Below are 25,390 nucleotides of genomic sequence, written 5' to 3'. Positions count from 1 at the left end.
GTTATTGATTATCTACATGGTGTTTAACTTTTCATTTACGTCATTTAAGGGAAACGTGTCTGAACAGAGTAGAATGTGTTCTAAAGTTGAAAAAGTCCAAAAACTTTGGACGAATAGATGTGTTTCTTGAATCAATATGATTTTGCTCTGTTTTGTATGTATACATATGTTTATATAACCCTGTTTCTCTGTATCATTTATATCATATTTGATTAGGACATTTAATTGTGTCTTTTAACCAGTTGTACCCATCAGTGGTGAACCCTAAGTATTAGAACTGGGCCTTCAACTCAACACAGAACCATAGACATTGCAGACAGTCTGTCAACTTCTTCTTCTTCACTTCTTCTGACATGAAAACAATTTTTTCAAGTTCCGGCTTGGGGGGGCTTTGATCATGCTTGTTTCTTATAAAATTTGGTCCCCACAATGCACTGTTCAGTTTTCACCCTTGGAGGGTCAAGTGAAGATAGCAAGCACACCTTTTCAAAAAGCCGATGACAATTTCCCCCCTGCGATAGCTCTGGCCTTCAGCCTTCAGGAAGACCTGGGGCAGTGATTTTTGGTCCCAACTACTATAAATCAAAATATGTCTGGTTAATTCACCTGCCACTTTCTAAACAAACACACAAAGCTGTGGGGGTTTCAGGCCTTCTGTCCCGGTTATGAAGTCCTAACCAATGAGTGAACCAGCTAACTATTTCTCTGCCTAGAGACAACAAAAAAAGAAAAAGAAAATCTGATTGGATAACTCTCTTTTCATGGTTTTAGGACAGTAACCTTTTCATTTGGAAAGAAATGAGGCTAAAATTAGAATCACAAGAGAATAATTATTAAATGAAAGATTAAATAAATTACTTTTCATATCTGATATTGTGATAGAATTTAGAGATGAGATGAGAATATAAACAATAATTTATCTGATTGATTCATTTAAAAGAGAGACACAAGCGCATCTTCAAATTAGAGAGCTGCTGTTTTTTCTCTGTTCTGCGTGGGCACCCGGATGTGTTAAAAACTAATCCAGCATCCTGTCTCCCATTGAACTAATTGTGAAATCAGTGAGACTTGATTGACAGTTTCTCTCACATTTAGTGTCAGCCTACTCCAATGTGAGACTGGAGAGTCATTAGAAGGCACCCTGCAGCTCCTATCCTGAGACGGATGACTGTGTTAATAAAGAAGAGTGGATGGAGTTCATTATGCAGACCTCTTATGTAACGTTAAATAATGAAACACGTGTTGTTGAATGTGGAGTCAGGTTTATGCACAGGTAACGCACAGGTCTTGGTGGTTTCTGTTTACCAGGATATTAACTTTTAAGCCCCATCTGCTTTTCTAGCTGCACATGATTATGGGTTTGGAGAGAAGATGAAAGGCAGCGAACCAGTGATGGACTCACGTTTTTGTGTGTGTTTATATCTGAGTGTACATGTAAAGCCCTGTGCACACCATACTGTATATCTTTTCATTTTGGTGTTCATTCCTTTTTTTCAATTTTTCATTAATGTCAGAATTGCTAAGGACAGAGGGTGAGAATTATAAAGTCTTGTCTGAGTCAGATTTCCATCTCATGCTACTGAGATTTCAACACGCTTAAAGCTGTTCTACAGTCTATGTTCTGTTGTATCTCTCTGCAGTGTTGTTACAGCACAGTCAAGCTTTGTGAAAAGTTTCCTTGTCTGGCAAGTTCAGTTTAAACTCAAATTACTCCTTCTGTCAGCTTTGATGAAAGTTTTGTTCATAGTAAGACGCAGTATATGCAACATATACTTTACATCAAAAATATTCTCTGACCAGAACCACACTCCGCAGGACTGTGCTTCAGTGCTTTTTGTAAGGCACTAGCTTAACTTCCATGCAACAAAGCATTCATTCAAGGGAAACAAACCCACTTACTGCATAACTGCAGAAAGCAGAGCATTCACAGGATATCTGTGCCTAAACAAACTTAGTCTGTATACTGTATATAGCAAAAATGCAGGAGGCAAATGGAACTAAGAAAATGCATGCCGTCGCAGGAAAAAGTCCAGATTGAATAGACAAAGTAAAACTAGCAGAAGTGCAGCACAAACAGTTTTGAAGTGAAATAAGCGCTATACTCTGGCCTTTACAATAAATGCTGCCCGTTGAAGTATTTTTTTTCTGTCTGTGTCTTCTTTCTGTCAGGATTTGGGAACATCTCTCCTCACACGGAGGGAGGGCGGATCTTCTGTATAATCTACGCTCTGCTGGGGATTCCTCTATTTGGATTCTTATTGGCTGGTGTCGGGGACCAGTTGGGGACAATTTTTGGGAAGGGCATCGCCAAAGTGGAGAAGATGATAGTGGTGAGATGCTTTGTTTATGTGGGCTTGTTTTTGTCTGAGAATCATTTGCAGCTCTCTGTTTGCTTACCAGTGTGCAATGAGCTGTTAAATTTTGACACATTTGACAGCTTAATTATCCAGGTAGTGCAAAGGCAGATGTGAAATTGCCATTGCCATCGCTGGAGCTGTTCCCATAAAGCACTGCAGCACCTAAGTGTCACGGTTGTAGCTGCAATGTAAACGACACTAGATTCTTAGCTAAAAGATTCACATTCAAAAGTGCAGGATTTGTTTTTGCCTCAGACTTCAGCGGTATGGAAAGGAAATGCAGTTTTTAGGTTGCCATGTCAACAGACTGTAGGACAGCAAAATAAAATGCAGACAGTTTGTTTCAGTGTTGAAAGCTCAGATCAGTAAATTTCAGTTGTTTTTCGAGCCATATTTCAAAACTCAGCCAAGGAAAGGGCTTTTCTCTGCCTTTTTTACTGACTGGACTTTTGCCATCATTTTATTTTATTGTTTATAGCAGTTGAATAAACCAGCAACACACACACACAGATCAATACATCACTCCAAAATAATGATGTAGGCCTATTTACCACACTGCAAGTCAGATATTGAATTGTGTTCATATAGAAGCACATACAGTAATAATATGCACACAAACACATGTGCTAGTGTTCTGCAAGAAAAGTTAGAGGGCGCCATCATTCATGTTGGACACAGAGTATAAATGGACCCTGCAGCACAGTCTGGCTGATGGTTAGTCATTTCTCCTGAAAAACCAAAGCAATCAAACAGCTGCTCAGTGCAAAAATCAATAAGGACGATATCTGCCAGGAACAGTGACTGTCAATGAGCTTCTACACACAAAAAAAAAACAAAACAAGCAAACATTAAACTAGACTGAGTGTGTTTTACCTTCTCATTGTATAAACTGTTATCTGCTTGTCTTCATTGGTTCTTTACCAGAAACACCTCTGCTGTTCATAAAATACATTTATACAACAGACTGTTGAGCTGGTTGATGAATTTGTCGAGTAGGATGATAATAAATCACAAAATCAATAATAACCTTTTCCATACAGATACAAAGACAAGGACATATTGTAAATGCTAGAAGTGGGAACATAAAAAAATCATGCACATAGACCCTGAAAATTACAATTTAAAAGAAATGAGATGTTGAAAGGAAAAGAAAAGAAAGAAAAATTGTGTTTTTTTTTTAGTTTTTTTTAAAAAAGGATAGAGATGTATACATCCTTGTAATAATAGGCAGAGTATTCTGTAGTGTCTGAGGACATATGAGATAAATGCATGTCAGCTTTTGTCCTGAAATGAGGAGCAGTTACAGCTGATGTCAGTCAGCTGAGCACAGAGATGTGTTGGGAACATATAGGTACACTGTAATGAGTTCCTGAATATAATACTGTTGTGCCATTAGATGGTTTGCAAATGAAGCCTGTCTGAATTTATAAAAACAGCGTGACATTCAAAAAGGTGAAAAAAAGAAATGCAGATGCACATTTATGTTCATTAGATGGTGAGTGGCCGTTACCATCTGTGGGTGTCAGTGGGTTGTCAGGATTCTTGTATACTCACAAATGTGTTGCAAGTGTGCCATTTGTTTAAATAATGAAATATGCCAAAATGAGGATGATCTCATCATTCAATCATTCAGGAAACTAATTATCAAAACCAAATAAAAACCAGACACTAGAAGGCAACAGGTAAATTAGGATTTTGTTTCATTGTTGTCTCTGTGGCCTCTCCCCCCGGGGAGGAGGAGAGAGGTTGGCAGCTTGTTTGAACAATGGAAATTGATTAACTGTAACAGTTGCTGAAGTCATTGCTGTGCAGTGCAGATAGTAGCTGAGAAACCACCTCAGCTTCATCAGTCCCTTTGGAATACATTAATGTTTAGTCTGCGGCTAATTTGGGCCTGTAAGGCTCACTGTAGGTATCTGTAAATTATACTCCACCATTTTGCATAGTGAAGCGAGGACCTTAGACACGGCAGTTTGTTCTTCACCCCAGAGTCACTGTGCTTTGGGCTTACATAACGGGAAGGGAAAAGGGCATGAAACACAGGGAACCAGCTGAAAGCAGTCACCTCAAGTGAAAACGCAGCAGGATACAGAACACACTCTAATGTACTGGAAATGTGATGCAAAAGAGGCTCACATCAGCAGGACTGAGCAAGGCTCACGTCTAAGTTAAATTGTCGTGATTACAGTTGATAGCACGGGCTGCAACTATAATGAATCCTAGGATATCTGTTACTAAGACTGCACTTGAAATATTTGATCACTCATTGATATTATTACACATGTGAGGCGTGTCAAGTCATGTGCCACCTCTCTGCAGCTCGGGTGGGCATTCCATCTGACAGTGAAAGTTATGTCACACAAGCTTGGCAGCCTGACGTTTGAGATGTGAGAAAACAGTGAATGTATTCCTAAAAGGAGGTCAAAGGAAGTGACTCATCACAATGTGAAGTGAGCAAAAAAAAAGAAAAGAAAAGAAAAAAGCCTATGGGAAATCAGAGAGAGGGAAATAGGCAGCGTGTTTTCAAGTGTTAATTTCTTCCACAGTCATTTGTGAAAAGGTCATATACTACAGGAAATCACTGGTATACTTGTGGACTAAACAGAAAAAATATTCATGTTGGCTACTATTTTAACAAGAAAACATTTTATTCTTGATTGTATTTGGATGAAAGAGATTTCTACACCACTAATCACATTTGATGGTAACACTAAACCATCAACCCTAATTTCAAGCATTCATCGCCTCTACACTCCTGTTGAATATTGAATTTCTTTCAAGCCTTCGCCTCTCTCTCCTAATTAAAAAGTGTATTTTATTAATCTGGAATTTATCTCCTTTTTCATTTGATCTCCCTACAGAAATGGAAAGTCAGCCAGACAAAGATCCGCGTCATCTCCACGCTACTCTTCATCCTGTTTGGGTGTCTCATCTTCGTGGCACTGCCAGCAGTCATCTTTAAGCACATAGAAGGCTGGAGCACCCTCGAGTCCATCTACTTTGTTGTCATCACCCTCACCACCATCGGCTTTGGAGACTTTGTCGCTGGTGAAAAAGGTCACTTGATTTTCTTTTGTACTTATTGGGCGTCTTTCATTTTAATGTTTGGCACTCACTTTAAAACCACTGCTTTTATAGTCGAGTTATTACCAGTTGAGTCAGTGTGACTCAACAGATGTGCATCACAGTGATAAGCCTCCCATTGGCCTGCTATTACATTCTGTGCTTCACATTATGAAACATGTATTCTGACAGTTTTTCCAATGCATTTGTAGCTGTGTTTAGCACTGCCATCTGTTAAACCATTTTCTTAAACCATAATATTATTAAGCAACCATAATGATACCAGGCAAATAACACTTAACCGAATACAATAAATTACACAAATGTTCTCCTTTTATGCCTTAGTTTCACTTTCATACACATTTACCAGAGCCATCAGATGCTAGCAAAAACTGAAGCATGTACAGCGAACCCACCCCTTACATTTAAAGGAATAGTTTGACATTTCATTTGCTTTCTTCTTAGATGAGAAGTTATATCTGTGTGGTAAATAAACAGCTAGTTATCTTCGCTTAGCATAAAGACTGGAAACGGGGGAAGCCCGCTAGCTAGCCTGCCTCCACTGAGCGGTAACAAAACTCAATCACTAGCATCTCTTAATTGATGCAGACAGTAAACAGTAAAAACGTAAATTCCAACAGTTGCCTGGCAACAGGTGGAGTTTCCAGAAGTCGCTGTGGAGTATACGGATAAAACGATCAAGAAATAACAGAGTCATTAATGAGTTTTAGAGGTGCTGTTGAGCAATTTTTGTTACCATCTGATATAACCAGGCCAGCCGTTTCCCCGTTTCCAAACTTAATGCTAAGCTAAGCTAAGTTAACCGGCTGTTGGTGGTAGTGTCATATTTACTATACAGACATGATAGTAGTGATGATTTTCTCATCTAACTCTCAATAAGAAAGCTAATATTTTTCTACATGTTGAACTGTTCCTTGACCCTGTAGCCATTACATGTTGCTATGACAACATGATTTGAGTGTGAAGTTTTTTCAATTAAAACATACATAATACATTTAGTAGTGTAAAATTTTTAATTAGAGAGCATATATAATATCTGTAATATATATAATAGTATACTTTGCGCACACTAGATATAAGAATGGGTGTGTGTGTGTGTGAGAAAAACAAGAGAGACAGAACTAGAGGGACTGGGCATGTGTACACCTTTTAAGTGTGTGTGTGTGTGTGTGTTTGTGTGCGTGTTTGTGTGCGTGCGTGTGTGAGTGTGTGTGTGTGAAAGAAAGAGCAGGTGGTATTAGCTTGATGTGACCTGCTTGACAGTCAACAATGGAGAGGCAGATGGGAAAAATCACAAACACTTAGCTGCTAAATTAAATTTTCCTGAGCAGGCCTAATGATTATAGATTAGATTACACCACCTCTGCCAACCCCTGTAGTTACAGTAAACTAATCAGCCTGGACTGCTGTTAGTTAAACTGGTGCTGTGAGGGGTGGTTATCTTACTGCACAGCGAGCAGGCCGCCTCTGCTGCTTCATCCCAGTTGATATGTTTTAAGAGCTCATCCAGCAGTACAGAACATGGTGCGAGCTGAGACGGCATTTTAATGTACTGGTAACGTTTAAGTAAATCCATGCAGCTGATGTAACGTGCACCCAGGTACGGCTTCAGGTGCTTTCTCAGACATTTTACAGATACATTTACTTATCTAATATCGATATCTATTCCTTTATCTAAATATCACAGAGAAGTGTGAAGACAATGTGCATATACTATAAACAGAGCAGGGATCAAATCGTAAAAACCATAGCACCGGTAATGGCCTCAGGGCACCTTCAACTTTCATCCTGATAAACCTTCTTCCCTCATCAAAACTCTCCAGGTAACTGACTGAGTTTATTTTTATGTGAATAGCCAACTCAGTCCTTGTCATGTTTTTAAAAAATAACATGTTTTTATCTTACTGAAGAAAGTATTTGGCCTATGACCAGGGCTGTAAACTAACGGTCGCCACTCGCCAAATGCGACTAAAATATTCCCCTGGCGACTTAATTTTGGAGGGCTACATGCCATGGGGCAGGTAAGTGTTTGTCACAATATAGCAAAACATTGCTGCGATAAAATGCCTAGACATTTTTGGAGGTGCACGTTGACGGACGCAGAGGCTCTGTGTCGGGGGTTCACGTCGACGCAGAGGCTCTGCGTCGTGACGGCGTCGACTTGACGCAGTAGTATAAATCAGCCTCCACGCATCACCACCAGCCCGCGCAGTGTTGTTCCGGCGCAGCAATGTGGAGGCACATACCCGGTGTGAGTGACCCAAAAAGAAAGAGTATAGAGGAGAAAGCAGCGCACCAATTAATTTGTGGTTGGCAATAAAACGATGAAACTCGAGACCATCCGAGAGCACGAAGGAAGAAAAATGTCACGCTGTTTGCAAATCAGTGTCTCGGGCTCAGTCCGAGCATCTCTTCACTCAACCTGCCGTGACTGCTCTGACGTCTTTATCAGAAGAGACCAAAGATCATGCACTGATCCACTTTGTTCTGTTCTATTTTTTTTTTTATTTTCCTTGAATTTTGTTATTATCATTTGTTATCAGAACAGGAGGTTAACTGGTACTGGCACTGCCCATGTTCGCAATGTTTTGAATATTCAAAATATTAAAAATGTATTTTGAATAATATTTTGGTCTCTTTCCTAATATATATATCGCTATATAATACTGTTATCTCAATGAAAAGTACTGAAACAGATGTATATGTAACAAAAAGAGGCAATTTATTACTTGGCCGGTAAAAAACTTACTTGGCCGGTAGATTTTTTCATCTACCGGTCCCCTTGGCAGGTGAGCCAAAAAGTTAGTTTACAGCCCTGCCTATGACTTATGTGTTATATGAGTACGATCAAATCTAGAAGTTTACAGTCAAGATTCCACCTTGTTACTTTATGAACATTTACCACTGTTCATTATTAGAGCACCAAGGAACACAAATTCCCAAGGAAATTTAACAGTCCCTGAATATTTTATTCTATGTGTGGTATTGTGCAATTTTCTTCTTACTTATTGGTCTCAAAATTATCAGCCCTCTATTTTTTTATTCTTACAAAATTATCCTACCCATAAAGCTCAGGGGCAATTAATGACCATCCTCCTGCAGAGAGACATGAAATGGGAAGACAAAGGCTCATTAAATGATACAATAATGAAAGTTAAAGAACTGTTTTTCTCAACTGACTTAACTGGCTGTATCAGTCCTGCCTGGCTTTGTTCTCTCATAAGGATACAGTTGATACACGGTGATGTAACAGAATCTTATACCGCACTTGCTTCATTTTTGTTTCTGCAGGTGGGTCAGAGAGTCCAGATTACCTGAACTACTACAAGCCTGTGGTGTTGTTCTGGATCCTGGTGGGCCTTGCGTACTTTGCCGCTGTGCTCAGCATGATCGGAGACTGGTTCCGTGTTATCTCCAAGAAAACTAAGGAGGAGGTACGTAATGCTGTGCGTCACTCTAGAGGTGACAGAAGTGCAAGATAAGAAACCTCTCTCCACTACAGGAAGAAAAAAAATGAATTTCACTTTGGAGGGTTTTTTACAGAAATGTGATGAGGATATTGGGAGTTAGAGAATGCCTGATTTTAGCCTTATATTCAGTTGCTGGAGTGTTTTTTTTTTTTTTTTGATAAAGATCCAGATAAACCTACATTTCTGTCTGGGATGCAAAAGCGCAATGATGTCACTTGTTTACAGCAGTTCCACAGCAGTTTTCAGCTATGTCCACTATTTTGCACATTAACCATACGTGGTCCAGCCATACACTAAGTTTTGACCTAGTGTTGTTTTCTCAAGACCAAAGATATTTCAGTCCAGAATCATATTTCCCTTCATTAAAGTCAGTATTTTAAAGAGTGCGGTCAAGACCTCCTCTCCCATCCCACTCCCACAAAAATAACCCTTTCCCATCCTAATCCCATTAGAGAATTGATAAAATGTTGTGTCCCATTCTCAATGTGAACCCCCAAATTCTGTGGGGTTTACATGTCTTTATAGTCTTGGCACAGTGAATCATAGAAATGGAGCTGGCAGCACCCACTTTCAGACCATCACTTGACAAATGGAAGTGAGGGAAGTACAGTGACAAAAGAGAGACAGAGAGGTCAAATCCTGCTTATAGGAAATAAAAACATGCTCAAAATATGAAATATGTTGTCAGCTTTAGCTGCAGAGGTAACACACCAGAGCAACTCCACTTGCATTAGACCACTTCATGCTGCTGCTGCTGCTTTATGTTGCACCCTACACTCCTCTTCACCAGCCTCACCAGCACGATATGACAGATATATATTGTAGGTGGAGGAACATTTGCAGTAAATTCACAGGTGTGATCACATCCACCCTCCCCTCATAGTGAGAGTAATACCTCACAGGGTTTTCCACTTCACTCTTCAGGCCATAAATCTATAGTGATGAATCTCCATCCCAGCTATGCCCTGTGGAGTAAATACCCTCCCATACAAGGGCTGGATTAAATATTTGGTGTTTCCAGTAGCTGCTGCTGAGTAATAAGAGCTCTTGCTGTTCTGGCAGGTTCATATAAAAAGAAAAAGAGCCGTGCATCCACATACACACTCCTGCATAAACCAACCACATGCTCATCTTATTTCTTTATTCTATGTAGCATAAAAAGGGTGGTGGGTGAGGCAGGAGGGGCTATATGGCAGTCTGCAGAGGGAATCCTTTCACAGGCATAATTAGGAGTACAGCTGTGGAGGCTGTGAGCTCTAGAGAGAATTGCATTAGTGAGAGGCGGCTGCGGTGGAAGGCTAGGGGTTTTGGGAGCGTGGGGTGGTGGGGTTATGCGGATGAGCAGGCAGAGAAAGTGAGAAGGAGGAGGAGACAGCACACACTCAAGTGTTTGTGCTGTACATGCACACACATACAGACATGCACGCGATGAATTTTAAAGTAAGCGCTCAGAAGTCCACTCTAAACAAGCAAAACCTCAGAGTCCAATAGATAAATAAACAGCATGGAGACCTAAAGCATTATCAAGGTGAGATCAATGATGTGTTCGCTCCTCTCCTCTCAAGGAACACGAACAAACACTGGATACAGTATATAGTCTCCAGGAACCTGGGCTGCTGGGTCACACACTGCTCACACACATAGGTCATTTCTTGTTTACTGCTTGAGGCTCCTGGTTTAAAATAAACCTTACCAGTGAAATGATGGGTGAGTAAGGTGCGAACATGTCTACACCTTGCCACATCTGTAGAGCAAAGCTGAAATCACAACACAAACCTAAAATCAGCTCTAATTCACAAATAGCTTTATTAGTAATTCCCATTATTCTAGTATTAGTCTATTCAAGTATTTACTTAATAATGGCTCTTAAGATTTTATGGAAGTTATAGACTAACTCTCAGCAAGAAGGTGAGCAGATGCTGAATGGCAGGTGCTTGGCAGCAGAACAAATGGAAACACAGACAGGAATTAAGTTATTTATTGCTGTGCACAGGGAAGAGACGCAGGTTTCTGGTTGGGAAGGTAGGTTGAGCTGGACACTGAGGCTGGAGGGAGAGCAGTGGGGAGCTGAGGGAGTAGAGGAAAGGGATCGAGCAAGGATCGAAAGGGAAGCCACAGGGCAGAGGTAGATCAGCAGGCTTGAGCAGGTGAGGTGGGGTAACAGTCAGAGAAGACTGGACTGTAGGGAGGCGGAGAGCAGGATAAGTTCAGGGAAACAAACAACAAGAACGAAATGTGCACACACACACACACACACACACACACACACACACACACACACACACACACACACAGACACAGAGGGGGGGTGGGGGCAACTCAGGTTAGGCAAGCACCAAAGATGAGGGCATGGCAGAAGATGCCCCAGGGTAACAGATGTAACAGCAGGTAACTCATCTCATCAGTTCTAAAACATTCTCCTCAGTTATTAATTTCTATTTTTATTTTAAATCTCCACGTCTGCAGTTGACCTTTATGATAGATGAACATTTACTAAGAATAGATGAAAGCTATAGAGTTCTGTCATAGACTAATTGGAGAGCAGCAGACACGTGGAAGAACGCTCACGGCAAGAGGTGTTAAACAGTCAAAAGAGATTAATGGACATAGCATTTATGTTCAAAAGAGTGAACATTAATTATCGGTCAGCGGTTCACATTTAGGTTATTCAAAAAGACAGACATGGCTTTTGTGCATGTGTAGCTTTAACAGTTTAAAAAGACTCATAAAGATAGAAAAAAATACCAGCACACTTTCCAGTGTCCATTATTCTACAGAGCTATGAAAATGTTTCACCTTCAGCACTTCATGGCCTCAGTTAAATGTGCAGGTGTCTCTTTGTGCACATAACTGTTTCTCAGCACCTGCAAAGAATTTAAAGATGAATATGTTTCTTGATTAAAATTTTAAAAGATCATAGTTTTGGCCTCTGAACTGCATATTTTATATGCTTTAAATTACATTTGAAATTTTCTACAACACACCTCTGACTTTTTTAAAATTTTTATTTCCAGACATCGGTTATCATTTCATGAAAAATCAATCAATCTGCACAAACTTCCAACTTTCTTTTTGCATGCTTACTAACCAGACAGCATTAAATCAGCAGACATTTTCTGAAGCTAAACCACACTAACAGCAGGTGTAAATGTTGCACACATGGACATTACAGGGAGGAATAGTTTGTGTTCGATCACCTGCAGGCATCAATTTTCAGTCTCTCTCTCTCTGCAGGTCGGGGAGTTTCGCGCTCATGCAGCCGAGTGGACAGCAAATGTGTCAGCAGAGTTCAAAGAGACCCGGCGGCGGCTCAGCGTTGACATCTATGACAAGTTTCAGCGCGCTGCATCCATCAAACGTAAGCTGTCATCCGAGCTGGGCATTAACACAGCCATCAACCAGGAAATGACCCCTGGCAAGAGAACGCTGTCGGCCAACCTGTATGAGGACAGAGAAACTTACCCCAACTTGACTCTCTCTCTCAGTCCCGTCCCAGGGGCCCTGGCCAGGAACGGCAGCCTCTATCTAAACGGCCTCAGCCCAGACTACGCTGACAGGCGGGAGATCGCCATCATCGAAACTCTCAAATGAAGAGCAGCAGGAAATGAGCTTTAAGGAACTGAGTGAAACACATCTAGTACAGCACACATAATAAACACTGGTGTGCTTATTGACTGAGCGTCAATGATAAGGTACTCATACGCGTTCGTCAAGTGGATTGTACTCCAATCATTGATTGAAAACCTTTAGAGTGATTTAAACACAGATCAGTCGTCAAGCTCCATACTTTCATGTGTGTGTGTTTAATACTCACACATAAAAAAAAATCATGCACGGTGTGATAGCGCAGAAGTTCCAACTTCTTTTCACTATGTCTGTACCAACATGATCGACGGCTGTGTTAGTGATTGAGCCCGATCAGAAGCGTGCTCCTGACTGGGAAAAAAAAAGAGATTGTATAAGAGGCAGGAGTTTCACAAACTTCTCTCTGAGCAGGAGGGAAATGAAAGCCCATATTGAGGTAGCAACTTCATCTTCTCATATACCATCATAAAAAGCCTGTAAACACAGAAATAAATACATTCATCAAACTTAGAAAGCAATAGATGTATCTGTGCTCATCTCCTGCTGAATTTCCAGAGGCCATAAAATCTGCATCAGATAAAGAGGACCCTCACTGCTACAAATACTCAGACTGTGGATTTTTTTTTTCGTTTACACTTCTTACAGTATGAATTTATATGCCTTGCATTCACCAGTCAGTCTGCCCTCACTAAAGAGACGAATGTTGACATTTTTGTTCCTTCATGACTGGCACACAGCGTTTATCTGAAGGAATAACCCACTTGTGCCTTACTGAAAACCACACTGAACATGTGAGGATGGTGACGCATGAAAGACTGAGCAACACCGTGTCTGTCCACTCATACTTATTTATGAGCACAGTAGTAATAAAAGACATGTAGGAGGCATCTTGGAAAAACAGTATGACGAAGAAGAGGGCACAGAAACTTTTATTTAACCCATTTTATGAGGACATGAGAGGAGAAACTGCTTCTTGAGAGATCATTAATAACTGGAACAATGTCACCTCTGTGTCAGGCAGTCCGTTTTAGGTATTTACTACCGGTCTTAATGTGCTGAGATAGTCACGCTAACCACACAGTGCCAGGCTCACTGATCAAACCCCACTCTCCTTGTTTTTTTTTTTTTGAGGGTTTTTTTGTTGTTTTTTTTTTATTAAACTGAAACATAGAGCGTGGTGCATCAACAAAGTCCCTGCACGTATGGTACTGTAGCAATGAAAGCTCTGGGGCTGTGAAGCATATCTTTACCTTACTGCTTTTCATGACCGAGGGAGATGGGGAATATTTCCTCAACTGATGAAGATGAGATCCATTATGTCTGGCCAATACTGAATGTACACCATCAAAACCCTTTATTTGCTGTATATCACTGCAGTGACTCAATTATCGAGACTTTAGAGGTGAGTGAGTTGCATCAGATAGAAATCGAAGAATTGATTTAAATAAATGCTTCTCTGCCGCTGGTTTGGCGTCGACAAAGATCATGAAAATGGCAAGAATCTTACTCCGATTCTTGATACTAAATATACATTTTGATTTTTGCATTTTAAGTGGATCTAATTTTTTTTGTTTTTTTATTCAAGATATTTCTGAAAGCACATATTGCATTTCATGCCGTTATGGAGGATATCTTAGGCTCTGGGGTCTCCCAGTCGAAAGGTTTGGATTGTGTGTCTTAGGGTTTTATTCAGTGCTTTTAAGCAGCATGATATGCTGTAGTATTCAACACATTTGATAGTGCTTTTTTCAGTTTGTAGCATTACAAAACACCTTTACAATACAGTGTGTCTTAAAAGACAGTAAGTCATGTGGAAAACCAAGTCTACTTGTTATCTATGATTTATGGGTTAAATTTATTGGAAAAGAGTTTGTGTTGTGTCGCAGAATGAGCCGGTTGCACCAGCTCTAAATTTAAACAGCCTAGTTATAACTGAAGTGTTTAAGTAGAGATTTATACATCACGAAATCAAAACAGGTTCCACCAAACAAATTAGGTTTTACATAGAGATAAGTTTTTACGCAACATTTACACTTAACTTCAATATGTAACTGTGATGTAGCTAACTGAACCAAACGATAAAGCTAACATTAACGGGCTAATATATGACCCATTTAGAAAGAACACTGAAAGAGATAACGGGACATACCAGACCAGAAAAGTGACTGTCTAACAATGATGACTAACAGAGATTTTAAGATTTTCATAAAAATAACAACATGGCTCAAATTACAAAATGTTAAACCAATAGGCTAACGTTAATATATAAATAACCAAATAACATCAGCTAAGTTAGCATCAGATATTTCCCACTCCTTCTAAACTGGATTTATAGTACTAGGTTGACACACGTGACATTCCATATTTTTACGGCCAACTTAGAAATCACTATTATGAAACCAGCCAGTGGTTGGAGACTTTAGGAAGGACAAACAAATTTAGCAATGGAGCTGATGCAACCCAATCCAGAACAGTATAATAAGGTTACAGGATTGCTCTCTTTTTCTAGTCTGAATCTGCTGGTTTCCTTGAAAGGCTCTAACAACTGGTCTACCTCCTTAAGCGTGAGCGCCGATTTGTGCAGCTTGAACAACTGTACCGTCAGGTCATCAGCTGTCATGTATAATCAAGTCAAAGATCGCGCCGAAAATAAGAGAAAGGATATGAAACTAAAAATAGCATTGTTCATTTTATTGTGTTTCTGAAAAGCAATCAATAGCATCATAACAAACTGACTTGCAATACACAATGAAGGAAAGACCACCAGTACATTAATGCTGAGTCGCCTGGGGGGGGGGCTATCCAAGCTTTAGTGCAGCTGCTCAAAGCAAAAGCCCCTAAAAGTTGTCCTGTTACTTTTTCCCCAGTCGGTGTGATTGACAGTCACTGAGAGTCGAGCTGTCAGTGCTGCAGAAAGTCGAGTGCTGTCAATGGAGCGTTACATGATGTGTCAGGCCTATGAGGCCACATGTGAGGATACATGTGCATTATTTTGTTTACAGTAAGTGTGTACGTGCATGAATGTACGTGCGCATTGGGGCTTGAGGAAACTCATTTTGTGTCCCACCTACACAAGCATTTTCACGTCATCCTCTCCTTTTCCCAGGGTGACAGTTTTTAATTAAGTCTGCGTGCATCAAATCCCAGTTCAAGCATACTGAATGTATCTGTCCATTCATGACGGAAGAGATGAGCCTCATTATGAATGTAAGCACATTCATGATTTAACATTGTGATTTATGTCCGCGAGTTCAATTAGCTGAGTGGGTATAATGTGAACACAACGACAGGCTTCTTAAAGCCACTGGTCCTCGTTTATTTAGCACCTGATGCCATAAAAACATGATTATGTACCAATTATGGTCATAATGATAAATAAGAGTGTTATCATGGTTTGGACTTGGTCATTTTCCTAAAATTTATGCATGATAATCTTTTTAAATGAGGCCCATTATGTCAATGAAAGTCTCTCTGTAACTTTTACATTTCTAATAAATCCATCTGTAAGAAATTGTCAGTATACATGTGACAGGTCATGTACACACATGCACATCCTAAAAAAAAAACAAAAAAACAAAAAACAAATCAAAAAGTGTTGCATGCTACTTTTAAGTGTTACTTCCAATTCTTATCGATCGAATGTGTCTATAATCCCAGGCTTTCCTTTTTAATGGCAACCATGTGTTTCCAGTATGTTAATATCTTAATGTATGTCTCCTCAAATCATGACAAACTTTTCAGAAGGTTTAGAATAAAATATTTTATATGCAAACAAATAATAATAACACTGATGATCACTGTTTTCTTTCTATTCTTGAAAAAGTCGCTACTGCAGCTGCGCCTCAGGAGGTAGGTAATCAGAGGGTTGGTGGTTCGATGCCCGGGTTCCTCGAGTCCGCATGCCAAAGTGTCCTTGGACAAGATACTGAACCCATATATTGCCCCGAGGTATCATCAGTGTGTGACTGTGTGATAGAAAAGCACTGAATGCATAAAAAAAACACTGTGAATGTGGCTCGTAGTGTAAAGTGCTTTGAGTGGTCGAGGAGTGGAGCTCATTTATTAAATTTAACTGAAAAGTATGATGTAATTGAACTTTTTTTTATTGTCAACAAATGCCATGAAAAGACTTAAAGACAGTTCATTAGTCTGTGGCAACTTTGATAAGCACACATGTAAATCTTTAAAAAATGGCTCACATATAAAGAGTTTCACTTTTTTATAAAAAGCCCTGTAATTTTCTCAAACAGCCAGACACTAGTTTTTTTTTTTTTGTCACACTTGGCTCAAAGAATAGTAAATCATGTATTTGTTGTGGACTATTTCCAGTGACAGATTAATGTACATTTTGTGCTCTAGTGAGCATTTCTGGCAGGAGGATGGTGGAGGTGTGACTGAGTCAAAGCTACAGTGCCCATGTTCATGGCAGTGAAGGAATATGTCACCCGGTGCAACGATGTGGTACGTTTATGTGTTTTAGGTGTAACCTTTTATCATGTTTTTGCTACATAGACAATAATTGTTAGAAGAAACAACTCATTGGTTTCAGTATTGTCATGGGGTTCATCGACCAGAACAGGATATCACCAGCCTTTGTCCTTTAAAGATTAGCCCTGGAAAGAAAAAGAAGAAAATCAGAACAATGTCTCTGGAATAAAATACAGAAAACATCATTCAGAAATAACTTTCACAATATGATTCATGCTCTGTTTTGTATATGAACAAACCGCCTTCCAATACGCTGTAGTGGTTTTAGTCATTTGTCGTGAGTTTCCACATAAGAATCATTCAACATTTGTCCCAGATAAACAACCTGCAGCAGACTGTTCTGTGCAGCTGAAGGAGACATTGGTGTTGCAATCACATGACTGCCTGATAATGGATCAGGGTCGGCAAAGTGATCTGAGTCACAAGTTACAAAATGTTCTTCATGGCTCACAAGCACAGCGTGGAGCGAGAAGGCTGCCACTCGAGTCGCTGCATTGACACCTTCACCTAATTTGTATATCTTCACCTCGCATGTTTTGCTTTGAGGATTTCTTTTTTTGCAGAGTAAGACGACTTTCCTAGAGGCCGTTTTCTACTTTCTTTTACACAAAAAATACAGATGCAACATGGAAACTGCAACGTTAAGAAAAGACCCACTGATCAGAGTCTGAGACGGTTTTCCTTAATGCGAGCTGACAAGTAAATGACTAAAGATAGAGGGTGACATTGCACGTCACCTTCCAGCTTCTGCCCTGTCAAGAGACAGACGGATCCATAAACACACTCTCAGATGCTGCATTATACCGAGAGGACACGACCCACAACTCTGCTCCCTTCAAATGGGAGCCAGAATGACTCACAGATGTGAGCTGCTTGTAGACTGGCTTTATATAGATGCAGAAAACAGCAGATTTTAGCCTTTTGTTTGAGTGTTTAAACATGCGTAATCAGTCTCACTTCATTTTTTAAACACTGTAAATTTAGTAGAACCATAAAAGTTTTGTTGTAAGCACTGAGTAAACTCATCTTTGTCTGCTGACTCCGTGTAACTGTATAAGTGAATCCATCCACAGTCACTCAAAGCACGGCTGCTTGAGATATTCTTATATGGAGAGAGTGAGTGTTTTGCGTCCTGCAGACAAGCAGCCACACAGCCAGTCCAGTTGGAGATTGTTTGGCCCATTAGTGATTCTGTCTGCAGTGACATCAGAGAGAAAAAAAACGACAAAAAAACAGTGACTCAGCTACCAAACATACCTGTCTCAGGTTGGAGAGGTACATGGAGACGGTTACCTTGCACATCGAGAGTGAGCTCAACTGTGTGTGTGTGTGTCTGTGTGTTTGTGTGTGTGTGCGTGTGTGTGTGTGTGTGTGTGTCTAACCAGGTTTCAAGTTTCAAGTCTCTTTCACCTCTGGGTGGGTGTGGTAAGGAGTATGCTTAACCACATCCAACTGTGATGTCATGGTGTACCGACACACCCTGGAGTACGCTCCTACATCACATCAGAAAGGTGAGAAGTTAAATTTAAAGAAGTTAAAGCCTTGGAAAATTGGTTACTAAGTGTTTGAAGAGAATTGTTGAAGGATAGATTTGACTGACTTGTCCTAACTTAACCTTACCCTTAAAAAAGTGTCAACTCCCACAGTTTAATGGTCAACCTTGTGCAGGTCAGATTTTTGTGAGCAGATGAGAAGTGATCCCAACAACAGAATTCTGTTTAATATGAATTAATAGAAGTGTGTGTTGGGATAGTAACAGATGTGAGAGCTCAGCATGTTCACTGAGCTAAAAGCTGGGAGGTTTGTGGCAAGAAATGAACTTGCACCACAGAGAGAAAATCACTATGTTTGGGTTTTTCTAATCCACCTCGAAGGCATTACTACAACAGGGAGGCAGGAGTGGCACCACACAGACTGAAGTGCCTCGCCTCAGGACACTTCAGCGCGAGTGTGGAAGAAGCACGGCGCGCACCTATCTGCCTCCACTAGGAGGACCATCAGTAAGTATGCTGTTCTACTTATCAGCATTACTGCCATCAGGATACCACTACAGCAGCATGTGTGAATGTATTTCTCTGAGCAGCATGTGCAGGATGTCAGATACTCTCAAGTGGCCTAAATGCAATAAGTAATGTAAAACAATTCTGAGCCAAGCTGCAGTGACCGCAAAAAAGGCTTGATTATTGAATACATTAAAGAATAATGGTTTTGCAAATGCTGTTCAATACTGTTCAGTGGATTCCACTGTGGCACCCACCTCCTGCGCAGTATTGACAATCTCCGCTGAATAGGATGTGTCACTGCAGATACAGGAAAGGTCAGGACAGTTGACATCCTTTGAAAGTCAGTCAGTGATCATCAATATCTGCTTTTGTCTAGACAATAACGCCTTTATAGAACAGTATGACATTTTAGTCTTTTTGCTTGTACACTTTCTTGTAAACAGATCAGAGGATTGATCCCATTCTTACATCACGGTGTTAACTATGGATGTAAAGCCAGGAGGCAATTAGCTTAATTTAGCATAAACAGTGGAAGCACAGGGAAACAACTTGCCTGCCTCCATCCAAAGATAAAAGAAAGGATTAAAAGTCTGCTATGCCATGCTAGCAGATCAGGGAGGCTATACTAGCATTGTCTTGTGCTAAATCCTAACGTCAGTGTTACAGCCTCAGTTGGCAGTTCCGCACTTAGATATTGTCATTTTAGGAAATACACACACATACACACACACACACACACGCACACACATATATATGCATAAACATATATATATACTTGATCACTTGATCACTTTCTTGCTGAGGGTTAGATGAGAAGCTCGATGCCACCCCTGTCTCATGTGTACAGTAGATATACTATATATTGGGGGTCAGCCCTATGTTCCCACAGCTCTATGTTCCCACATTTCTTAGAACTTTTTTTTCACAGAAATTTTTGAAAATTAGGGTTAGGGCTGTGGGAATATAGGGCTTTGGGAACATAGACACGCTCCCATATATTGAGCTTGAAGCCAGTTAGTTCAGCACAGTCTGGGGCAGCTAGCTTGTCTCTGGCCAAACATGACAAATCTGCCCACCAGCACCTCCAAATCTCACAAATTACCACAACATGTTTTTACACCTCAGTTTCTGACGAGGTTAATTAGGTAGAAAACTGCAAGAAAGACTACCCTCCAAACAATAACCCACTCATCCTAAATTTCTGAAGATGGCTATCCAGCTTTGCTCCACACAGAAAAATATAAACTATGTTAAACAAGGGTGACAGCCCCTTACTGTGATCTATTAAATCTGCTAATCACAAAGTCTAAAAGTCAACCTGACAACAAAGACCAACTCTTTAATCCAGAGGGAAATGATTTCAACTTTGACCTTTAGCTGAATTTAACAGCATTTTCCTGTTGTGTCCAGGCTGTTGCAGATAGGATATCCTGTCACGCTGAGAGGATGAATGACATCCTGACCTTTACTGCTTCCATACTCCGCAGGGAGTATGAATAGATACAGTTAGGGAAGGTGTCCTTGATAAGTAATGACAGTGACCCAGCAATATGGCTTTTTCACCAGTGGCGTGCCGTCGGGGCAATCAAGACAAGCTGTCCTTGACCAGTTAAAGCTAAAAATAGACATCAATTAGAGTGATACCAAAAGGGAAGCAATATTTCTCCTTTCATATCAGGATCTGATATTGCCTGTTATAGTTATTGCATTATGTGCATGCACAGATGAACGTGGAAACTAAACGTACGTATTATAAAATTACTTTGTGCATTCAAGTGTTAAGAGGTAGCAGTAGCAAGTAAAAGATATATTTCTCATCTCTGTGCTTACTTTATATTCTCTAAACAGTCTTTTAACATACATATAACAGAAGTCGTCTATTTTGGAGAATCTCATTTGACTTTAAAATCCTGCAGAGGTTGAAGCATTTCCAAGAGGCTGTGCAGCAGGAAGTCTTTCCCCAAAGAATTAAAGTTAACTTCACAAGCTCAGGTCTGGACAGATTTCTACTCCATCACACACATTCGTGACTTAACAGCGCCGCACAGAAGCTTGTGCTTGTATGCCCTTGAAGTTTCTTGGGAACGCGCAGCTGCTGTGGTTTGATGCTTCAGCTATATCTTGAAAAGGTTTGAAGGAACAGGTTCCCCAAGTTCTTCCTTTTAAAAACAATTTACAAAAGGTGCTCTTAAGTGTATCATCTGAATGTGTTTGTAAGGATTATTTGCGATGGCTTGAGTTTGACTAAGTGTGTAAATGCTCAGAAAATGGTCGCCTGCTCATTTAATCTAATTAGAAATCAGTTCATGAGACACAAAGCACAATGAAAAAGTCAAAGTCAGTTAAGCTGGAAATGTAATGCAGCTAATATCATAACAAATCATAAACAAAAAAGATCTTTGGCATTTTTAAGCCATAAATAAATTTCTATCTTTTATTAGAGTATCACAAGATGGCCCTTTAGCAATAAACTGTATTCTGTATTTTTATATTAAAAATTGATTGACTGTAACATGAAAGGAGGTGCCCTCTTGTCAGCATTATTTTTATTTATTTTTTCAGTAAACACACTGATAAACCCACTTTACATGGCTGCCCAGCACCAAAAGGCAACTAGCTGGTGGAGCATTTAACCAGATATTTCCCACTTGCGTTGCCTTAATGGACCCAATTGGTGGAGACCAAAACGGGGATAAAAGCATAGTGAATACTGGACTTGCATTCGATCCAAGTGGCCAATAAAATCTCTAAATACTGTTTGAGGTAACTATATTTAAACAGTAAAGTTTTCAAGTTTTTCTTGAAGTCAGACAAATTTTGATTTGTTGCTGTCTCAGCAGCAGAGAGCTGTCAAGGCTGATGTGGAGGTCAGTGAGTCACTAAAGTGACAACAGTTGTACTGTACCATTTAAAAAAAAAATCCATTTCACCCTGCACTTCAGCCTCTGCAATTTGAACAGATGTCTTTTGTCTGAGATGTGTAGTATGCTCCAGTTTCTCTTAAGTCTGAACTGGATAAACTAGTGGAGTAGAAAATAGATACAAATCTCAACCTCTGAGGTACAATATCCCTAAATGATTGAGTCTTCACTGGACTGGTTGCTTGGAAACAGCATACTGATGACAAGACTCCGGATATCACCTGGCCGCTGTTTGCCAAGAAATTGTTAAAGCATTTAATTAAACAAGATGCAAGATGCAACGTGTTGATTAAAGCTATGTACATGTTGCTTAAAGACCAGAAGCAGGGACAAAGGTAGACTGATTTTGTTTGTATGTTTGGCAGTAGATATAATTTGGACAGCGCCACACTGTTTCCCCCTGCTTCCAGTCTTTTAGCCAGGTTAACCCTAAACTTATCACACAGACATGATATTAGTATCGTAGAGATTAGTATTGATATTTTTTATTTCAGTCTTGAGAAAATGGGATGTTTAGTAGTAGTAAACCTTTAGTGACAGGAGGTTGTACTTTAGCAAATGGATGATGGTTTTGATGATGGTCAAAGAACAGCAACTGAGAAAACTTTTGTCAAATTGACACAATTTTAAAAGAAGCATTTTGATTTGTCACAACAAGAAAAGCACAGGTGTAACTAATAATATGAAAACAGACATAATGCGCAGTATTGCAGAAGTGTTTGTGTATGTGTGGAGGTTTGTAAAAGTGAACAGTGTGTGCTGAGGACCCGGGTGGCCTGAAGATAGAAACCCCTCTTCAGTCTGCCTCACCTCACCTGCACTTTCCTGCGATGGCATGTCAAGGTCTACTATAATTACACTACGATTGTGGCTTTTATAACCTGATGTAAATTGAAAGCTTTTGTATCCTGTTCTTTTGACTTTTCTCCTTATCATGGTGCAGTTAATCGTAGCGACATCATACATTTAAATTAAAGATATGAAACACAAACTCTGTATACCTGCTCAGATCCTGAAGTGCTCCGCTGAAGAACAGTAATGACACATTGTAGGTGTCTGTAAGTGCAGCTATTCCAGAGGGATTCGTGTGCATTCATGCACAAGAGAAACGTGACTGGGGCCAAATGAGGAAGCAGCTTGAGATCCCTCTACATACACAGAGAACTCATGCACGACCAAACTCCTGTAACTTTGATTGGTGTGCAGAGAGCTGTGGCCTGTTGGAAATCTGAAATAACTCTCAGCCTCTTGGGAAACAGTATCAAGTAAAACGTCAGCATTATACTTACAATGGAATAACACGCACAAAGTTTTAAACGTGCACATATTCAGCAGAAATCTGTGCACATTGTTCATTCGGCTATCGCTGGCATGCTGCATTTTCAAGTAGGTTTCCATGCAATTAGAGCTGGGAGGTGAAGGGTAGAGGCGGGCAGAGGGATGTAACACAAGATGAATCATACCGTTATCCAGTGTTTGTTTGTATTTTTAACATCTGGAAAATTCTAGTCTTCATCCCTTTGTTGTGAATGAGCGGGGTTTCCATCATCAATCAACAAACAGCGATTAAGAAAACATACACAGAGAAGCAACTCATTTGTTGCGACCAGTGTCTGAAGAGTTTTAATGAGCCATTTATTCGAAGGACACGCAAGCAGAATAACTGACATAACATCAGTTACATGGACGACCGCGGGTAATTCAAAGCTTAAACTTCCTCAATCAAATGGCTTTGGAAGAAAATCTCGGCTTCAGTGAACATTGAGATCAGTGAACAAGATGTATTTACCAACTGGCTGTACTGCCAGCGTGAAGGCCAATAAAGTGGATAGTTTAGCAGGAGGTAAAATCACAGCAAAGTCACACTATTGCAGGCCTACTGCAACAGGTGGGGCGTGGTGGGGGTGGGGTTGGTCAAATAAATAATAACTGCCAATTCTTTGCAGTCGCAACAGCTAAAACACCCTGGAGGGAAAGGCCTGTTAAAAGTCAGGGAAAAACAGAGGGAAGGAAATCTCAAAGGAAATCTCACACATGTATTGACACAAGATGAGATTCCTACCTCTGTAAACAGGAACGAGTAAAGCACAGGAGGGAAGTGAACTGCGAGTAAGAGCTTCCATAGACGACATAGCAAGTTTTAGCTTTCAAGTTCTATTTTTTAATTTTTTATTTTGTATTATATATTTCCAGTACATGCCAAGACACTGTATGCATTTTAAAGTACAAAACATTATTAAAGGATTAAAAAAAAACTATAACTTAAAAGGAATTACATGTTCCTCTTAACTCTAAGGAGTATAGCATCTTGTGACTAGTTGTTTTGGTTTATGGCCCACAACTTGAGTGCTTTGGTTCAGTCTCACAGTTCTCATTGGTGTAATTTCAAAGCAAAGCAGGCAAGGTTTTATTTTTGCAGAAAAAGCTGTCGTTAACTCACTGTACACTACCTGCCCAGCGCTCAAAAGACAGGAAGACAGATACAATTTTTGTGACCAGCAGGTGAATATCGTGGTGCAGACATTTCCCTTATGAGTTGGTGGAGACCAAAAAAAGAGATAAAAGATAGTAAATATTGGACTTCTACAGCAAACCACCTATTCAGACTTGGTTTAAACATTGTTCCAAAATGGTTACACCCTGCTGCTAGCCACATCATCACATCATTTAAGTCAGCTGCCTTTGCTGTGATAATGTAGTTATTAGAAACTAGATACAAACAAATTGATCAGGTCATTTTAAATTAGTGTTGACTGATTCTGTTTGCCTTGATAACGAATTCAATTTAAGTGTCGCAGTCAGCGATAAAAGCATTGCTGCCATTTTGACAATGTTTGGTGACACCTCTGTGCTTCTTGGGTGGGAGAGATATTGTCACATTTCAGTCTAAATGAACATGGCATTCACCAGGTGGCCAGAAACACAACTCTTGCTGTGTCTGCTGGATGTATAAATAGAAAAATAGCATGTTAGCACATATAAAAGGTGATAACATGTTAATGTTGATTTTTTTTTGTGCCCAAGCAGCCAGAAAAAAGGAAAAAAACTTTTTATACGATAAGATAGTTTGGTGGCAGTATTTGAGACTCTTCTTCTAGTTGCAAGTAGATGGATGTTAAAGTGCAGTTTGTAAATGATTTGTAATCTTACAGGGGCTGTAGTTATTGTGAGTATTCCCATGGACTTGCACTCTACCTTCCCTGTCTCTTATAGAACGTGAATGCAGACTGTTGATTGAGGTGGTTACATAAGTATACTTGTGAGAGGCTCAGCATGATCATGTTTGTTCATCGCACATAAACACACCCATACACGCAGGCTCATTAGTGTGCTGATGCATTAACTTACATGTTTGGGATACAGCTTGCATAAGAAACATACTTATGTTGTACATCAGCTTGCATGCACTCTCCATGTAGAAAAAAGGCCAATCCACACGGAGTAAACTAATAAGCTATATGATGCAGAACTGGACATTAAAC

The 25,390-nt window shown here is 40.0% G+C and overlaps 1 protein-coding gene across 2 annotated transcripts in view; it reads left to right on the top strand.

Moving 5' to 3' along the window:
• Positions 1-16,578, top strand: part of LOC130160672 (potassium channel subfamily K member 2-like) — a 31,792-nt gene extending 15,214 nt beyond the window's left edge. Inside the window, exons 4-8 of one of the 2 annotated variants that reach the window (XM_056363325.1) lie at positions 2,170-2,330; positions 5,219-5,414; positions 8,733-8,875; positions 12,146-12,269; positions 12,397-16,578. In XM_056363325.1, coding sequence (XP_056219300.1) covers positions 2,170-2,330; positions 5,219-5,414; positions 8,733-8,875; positions 12,146-12,269; positions 12,397-12,440 — 668 coding nt within the window. In that variant the 3' untranslated portion in view covers positions 12,441-16,578. Of the gene's footprint in view, positions 1-2,169; positions 2,331-5,218; positions 5,415-8,732; positions 8,876-12,145 lie in introns of both variants that reach the window. The other variant, XM_056363324.1, reaches the window with a different exon arrangement.
• Positions 16,579-25,390: the final 8,812 nt, after the last annotated feature.

This window comes from Seriola aureovittata, chromosome 19 (assembly GCF_021018895.1).
Source record: "Seriola aureovittata isolate HTS-2021-v1 ecotype China chromosome 19, ASM2101889v1, whole genome shotgun sequence".
In the NCBI taxonomy this organism is placed as follows: domain Eukaryota; kingdom Metazoa; phylum Chordata; class Actinopteri; order Carangiformes; family Carangidae; genus Seriola; species Seriola aureovittata.
The sequence above is the reverse complement of the archived record's forward strand: the minus strand, read 5'-3'. Positions and strand labels throughout refer to the sequence as shown.